We start from the raw sequence: 6,299 nt of genomic DNA, 5'->3' as shown, positions 1-6,299 counted from the left end.
AGCACAAGCTAGTCTGTCACTTAGCACAGATCTTGCTATCGGACTCGTCGTTGACCATCCGCTACAATGCATATGTGCCGTCAGTGAATATGCGACACACACCTCTGTCGCCCAGATCCGCTCATACGTTCAAGGAGCGACGACTCAACGCTCCCTCCCAGGCCTCCATCGGCTGCCCAACGAGTCATGTTTTCATATGCCCTCCCAAAATTCCACTGCTTACGATTCATTACTTTGCCTGTTGACGATCCTTCAGTTCTTCCCTTCAACATGCCCTACCAGGCGCCTGCTCTTTCTGGTCCGCCAATTGATGATCCTTCACTTGCGCTATTCAACGGCCAGCCATTAAATGGTCCGCCCATTGATGATCCTTCACTTGCGCTATTCAACGGCCAGCCATTAAATGGTCCGCCCATTGATGATCATTCGCTTGTGCTCTTCGACATGCTCTACCAGGCTTCTGCTCTTTCTGGTCCGCCAATTGATGATCCCTCACTTGCGCTCTTCAACGGCCAGCCTTTAAATGGTCCACCCATTGATGATCCTTCACTTGCGCTATTCAACGGCCAGCCATTAAATGGTCCGCCCATTGATGATCCTTCACTTGTGCTCTTCGACATGCCCTACCATGCTTCCGCTCTTTCTGGTCTGCCATTTGACGATCCTTCGCAACAATCAAATATTCCCTAGGCGTCAAGAGTTGGGTTCCAGAATGGACCAGAAATGCGGTCCAGGCCCGGCTCCGATGCCTACTTCTAATCTCCTGGTGGAACTACTACGCTTGTGATTTTTAACTATTGCGATGTTTCATATATCTTAAATGTAATATTCTGCAATGCTAGCCGTGACTAAGCCTTCTTCTTCTTAATTCCAAGTAACATGCAAAGACCTCCTCCAGACAAAGGGTATTTTATTGCAATATTTCCATCGAGAATCAGAGCCTGATCTGGCCGCAGGCGATCAACGGCCTGAGGTGAAGAGATGCATCGCCCATTGAGCAGCCCAAAAAGCCCATTTTTCGAGTCAAGTGTATCCTTAAACGGCCTATAGACCAGGATGAGGTCACGGCCTGGAATAACGTTGGCTATCGGGTAGTAATTTGCTGTCATCAAGATAACTTGTGCGTCCTTCTCGGCGTCTTTATAGGGCCCGCATTCGCGCTCGATGAAGTCGTTCCTCGCTAACTGCACGCGACATTAATGGGTGATCCAGCAGATGGTGAGGCAGACTCACATCCAGTCCATAATGGAACAGTTGCTCGCATTTGCTGCCCCAGCCTAGATTGACATATCCGCGGTAGTGCGAGGCTTTCGCGGCCCTATCCAACTGGTCTTGAATCTCCTTCTGTGCGTCGGAAATCAGGCCGTCGTCTGGCTGTTGACACGGTATGATGTCGAAGGGAAGCTCCTGGCTCATTTGGTCTCTTGGTATCTCAGGAAGGGTCTTGGTGAGAAGGAAAATTGTAGATGATTTCAGGGCTGCCGAAATGTTCATCCGCGTGTGATGTAAATCTGTCAGCTGGCGTACATTGCCCCGCCCCCACCCACTCTGGTGTTCGCTACGATAGCTGTGCATCACGTGCTTGGGCAACGTCATTACCGCGCTCCTTTTCCCAACGAAAAAGAGAAGGGGTAAATATCGTGTCCCTTTCCTCCTATTGCACTTGGACGGATGTCAGCCGTCTTATATGTTTAGGCTGTCCGCCAAAGCGAAAGGCAACAAGGCTATACGCCAGAGCTGGGTTGAGAAAACCGCCAGATTCGTTTCACCGACATTGTGGCTCGGCGGATAAGGCTACCAATCCCGCTTTCCAGAGCAGAGAACTTGGCCCTACGTTTCTTCCCTTTTGTCTGCATGGCTGAGGTGGACAAGCCAATAATTCTGTGTCTGGAGACGGTGAGCAACAAGACATTGACCAAATTAGGAAATTTTTTTTGTGATGTACATTGTCAGACGGTTTCGATCTCGACCGCGATGGTTCCGCCTCCCAGGGTACACATGTATGTTATATCACAAAAAAAGTTCCCTCATTTGGCTAGTATCTTTTTGGCTGGTGTTAGAGCTCGCCGTCTTCCAGAAACGACAGTAGTCCTGATATGGCCAGCAGAACTGTTGGAGAAAAGGTAGCTTGTCTGCGGGTATAAAGGAGGTAGGAGGAACCCATAATGCTAACACTCAGTCTGTATTTTGATAATCACCCCCATTACCATGTACCGACAAATAGGGGAAGAGTCCTCTTACGAGGAGGTTTCACTTGGAGGCTACCGCGGCTCTTTACAATCCACATCATTTCCCTCCCATGATGACCGAAGCTCTGAGATATTCGCTCAGGGCTTGCTTTTGCCGGAATACGCTCCTAGGATACGGGACCAATATGCCAACTATTTGGTCCCACTCGATAGCACGCTATCATCGGGCATCAGCGAGGATGTAATTCAGCCAATCAAGGCTGAATGGCAGAGTATTCAAGCAGACGGAACTTCCTGCCCTGACGGAGAGCACCAGATATCCCAGCATATGGGAAGGGAAGCGCCGATCGCCCGATTACCAGAAAAAGCTGAAATCTCCCCCCCCGGGTTAAGTTTCGCGCACACCGGGAAGGCGAAGCCTAGAGAGAAGGACAGTGCCATTGCCACTGCGACTGCGGTGAATAGACGGCACGTCGCAATGGCATGTACTGCTTGCCGGGCAAGAAAATCCAAGGCAAGTTTCACCCTGGTTTTCACCCTGGTTTTGCTGACAATGGGTTCCCCCAGTGTGACGGAAAGACACCCAGCTGTGCAGCCTGTTCTACCTATCATACAGAATGTATATCGCCGTCCTCATCTTCCTTTGCCGATTGGATTAGTGAAGTATCTCTAACCAGCCGAGGTTAGGTGTATACGATCCCAACTATCGCCGTAAGCCCGTCTACCAGGAGATCGACGACCTCAAAAGGAGAATTACTTACCTGGAGAATATTCTTTTGAAGCAAGGCATGTTTTATATCTCGATCTTTGTCATAGTGCTCTTGTACCCTGATCAATGGAAGCTGATTGTTCGTTGTTCGAAGGCATCGATGCTCAGGGTTACGATTCTCTACCGTCCGGCTCTCGAAGGGCGTCTCAGGCGAGAAAGCGAGCATGGTCCCCGTTTCCAGATCCTAGGAGATCATCACGTCAGAAAATGCCGCGGCAGTGCTAGATATAGGTTCGGTAGATGGAAGTTAGCGAATAAGACAGGATGGCAGCGAAAACAGCCAGCAATTTTGAGCGCTCTTTGCCTGTTTTTGAAAAGGCAGCCATTGCCACATTGAAGGATATTATTACATGCTGCTGGGCTCTAAACGGCGATTTGATACCGAGAGAGGATCTAATGCCGTTCTACGAGAGGCTCTCAGGCGACGAAGTAAAAGCACTTTCTATTGCTGAGTGGTATTTTGCCACTGATGATGAAGATGGACGCTGCGACCTCCACTCCTCAATGTCTTCCTTTCCAGATGATGTTGATTGGCTACGCACCCTGGAAGCGCACTTGGAATTTCAACGTATTTCCTGCGGGCTGGGATTTCGAGACCTCAGGGGATTTTAGGTTTACGCTTCAGGCCGTGAAGGTATGTGCACGCAAAGTACGAGATGAATAGTCGCTAGCTAATCATAGACAAGGCGAAAATCGAACAACAGGCTTTTCAGCATCCTGCTCTTGCTGAGATAGCTTTACAAGAATATGCTGCGTGGATAGCTGCTCAAAATGAAAAGATGGAGCCCGATTCGCAAAAACGGTTGGATGAATTTCATATGTTGACTGGGGAGGCCGGTCAGGGTAAAGCGGAGAATTGCGGACTGCGCCGTATCAGTTTCTTTGCTATTTCTTTGCTTGGCTTTTCTTTGTCTCTCTGTAAGGGAGGAGCAGGATTTTTTTTTTCCCCCTTTGAGGGCAACCAAAAGAATATCATCAGATCCTCCCATCAATTGTGGAGCTTTTAATCCCAAGGACAAGGTCTGTTTGAGAAAATGCAAAGAAATGTGATATCAACTGTATTCGAAAGTATGTCTCAATCTTAACTTCCCTTTCTGTAGTATGTCGCCTTGTCTCCTAGGTTTGCTGTTCGCCCGACCACCGCTCATACTGAGCATATCCCTGTCAAATCCTGGCTAGCGCCATGCAGCTGGAGAACTTCTAAATCTACCATTCACAAGCATGCCTGTCGGCGCCAAGTGGCGTGTAAACAGGTAAAAGACCCCTCCTTGCATTAGCTTCGACTACTATTGCCAAAGATGTATGAGTCGGGACGACACCGTGAGAAGCACAAACCACAAGGTGTTGGGGGAAAGCCACACGAGCATGACAGCGAATTGGTGGTGTTCAGGACACGGATCGGGGCTTGGCGCGTGGGCTGTCAAAGGATCCCCCTACACAAGGCAGTGGGAGCCAAAGGCTGGTGGGGACCAACAGGTGCCAAGGAAATGTTCTGGCGGAAGCTTACTCCCTAGAAATAGCACAAGGCCTGCTGAGGGGAAATCTATATAAATGAGGTACTACCACTGTAGGCCGATAGCTATCCAGAGCTTCTTCATTCGCTAGCGGATTACATTTGACTTTTATTGATAATTTTCATCTTCTGGCCGCCAACTGTCCAGAGCAGTCCCGAGCGATTCCCCTTGCTGGGTATGGATGGACAACATCCTGTCAAGTCTTGTAAGGCTACTGCTTCAGCTGGTATGAGAGAAAGTCATCTAACCACTCCTTTATAGCTAGTCGTATTGATAATTTGCGCATTCGACTGCCGACATGGCTCAAAGCATTATTGCGCCGCATCAGGGTCACTTCCCACAATAACACGGCGAGTCTCCATTCCACATCCGCAGCGCTCATTGAAGAATTGCTATAGACTTGTTGCTAACAAACTTCCATGTACAGAAGAATGACCCACCTAGTCCACGATATAGCATAACCAGCCAAACCACTGCCCTCTCCAGGAACAACCCGGTTGAGTTTCTAGATTCCGACATAAATAATGTCGCAGAGGATCCAAGCAGTCTCCCAAATTTGGAATACCGCTCCTCACTGCCCCAGCCTAGACATCCAATGCATCACCGCGAAAGATTGTTGCATCGACATAGTACCGATGGGATCCCAGGCCCACCGCATGAACTTCCCAACCACCTCCCTAGTCGGAATTTGGAGAGATTGGAAAAGCTTCTCCAAAAGACATCCCAGAAACTGGCACAGGCATCAGATGAGCGACTCGAAGCCAGAGAGCAACTTTTTGAGCGAGAGGAGAAACGTGACCATCTAATGAACACTGGGACGGAGCTGATGCAAAGGATAGATGCGCTTTTGGCCAAGGCTGATCAAGAAACTATTAAACCTGTCATTCAGCATTTCGAGCAGTTTAAGCACGAACATGAGATCTATATTGGTCTTGAGGATGACTTTCGCGAAGTTGAGTCCCACTTGATAGGGACTGAATATGCATTAAAAGTCAGATCGGACAAAGTGCTTAAAGAACTCCATCGTATGGATCCCAGAAGTGAGGAAGACAGCAGGACAGTTTCAGACGATTCGGATAATGACATATCAACCCAGTGGCCAGGTATTCTTGCTGGGATCGAGAGAGATCATCCACTTATTGCCCGGTATATATTCCTACTTGGGCAAAAAGGACTCATCAATGACGATCTATATGATTTGCATTCGGAACGTCACAGGCTGCTTAAGGAGAAGAAGGCGCGAGGCCACACTGAGTCTACTTTGGATATTGAATCAGAAAACTTCCTTGCTCAATTTGAAGCTTCTGAAAAGGAGCTACTGGACAGATTAGCCACCATAGCTGAAGAGAGCCAACAGATAGCGCAAGAATGCAAGGAGCTGAGACTTACACTACCATTTTCTGAGGAACCTAGGCAGGAAGATGAACTGCGGGACGGTCAGGTACAGGAAGTTGGACTACAGGGAGTTGGACTACAGGGAGTTGGACTACAGGGAGTTGGACTACAGGGAGTTGGACTACAGGGAGTTGGCCTACAGGAACAGGAAGACGAACTACAGGAGCTAGAGGATAAATTGAGCAACGCTTCTTTGCCTGAATCCCCGATCAAAAGAGCGCAGCAGGGCCTATGCGAAAAGAAAAATCCGACCAACACTCCACCAGATTTTGTCAACAAATGGCTTCTGCATCAACTAAACCTCTCCAGCTTTGAAATGCCCCACTTCATAAACATCCTCGCCAGGATAAATGGCCGGAACAAGAATGAGATACTAGATATATGGTACTTTGTGGTCGGACAGCTACGCAAGCCATAGTGCAATCTTCACCT

General features: G+C 48.7%; 3 protein-coding genes across 3 annotated transcripts; all 3 read left to right on the top strand.

The window, feature by feature from the left end:
* Positions 1–270: 270 nt before the first annotated feature.
* On the top strand, positions 271–690 carry HCAG_07388 (predicted protein; the record flags this gene model as incomplete). Its single annotated transcript, XM_001537916.1, has 1 exon — positions 271–690. The coding sequence occupies one exon, from the start codon at positions 271–273 to the stop codon at positions 688–690; it is 420 nt and encodes a 139-aa protein (XP_001537966.1).
* Positions 691–2,208: 1,518 nt separating this feature from the next.
* On the top strand, positions 2,209–3,146 carry HCAG_07387 (predicted protein; the record flags this gene model as incomplete). The annotated part of the gene is made up of 3 exons (XM_001537915.1): positions 2,209–2,674; positions 2,877–2,900; positions 3,067–3,146. The coding sequence occupies 3 exons, from the start codon at positions 2,209–2,211 to the stop codon at positions 3,144–3,146; spliced, it is 570 nt and encodes a 189-aa protein (XP_001537965.1).
* Positions 3,147–3,436: 290 nt separating this feature from the next.
* On the top strand, positions 3,437–6,285 carry HCAG_07386 (predicted protein; the record flags this gene model as incomplete). Its single annotated transcript, XM_001537914.1, has 6 exons — positions 3,437–3,592; positions 3,663–3,801; positions 4,148–4,203; positions 4,620–4,698; positions 4,734–4,801; positions 4,900–6,285. 6 exons carry the CDS (start codon positions 3,437–3,439, stop codon positions 6,283–6,285), a joined length of 1,884 nt encoding a protein of 627 aa, XP_001537964.1.
* Positions 6,286–6,299: the final 14 nt, after the last annotated feature.

The sequence above is a fragment of the Histoplasma capsulatum genome, genomic scaffold (assembly GCF_000149585.1).
Source record: "Histoplasma capsulatum NAm1 scaffold_8 genomic scaffold, whole genome shotgun sequence".
Taxonomy (NCBI): domain Eukaryota; kingdom Fungi; phylum Ascomycota; class Eurotiomycetes; order Onygenales; family Ajellomycetaceae; genus Histoplasma; species Histoplasma mississippiense.
This window is presented reverse-complemented; position numbering and strand designations above follow the sequence as displayed.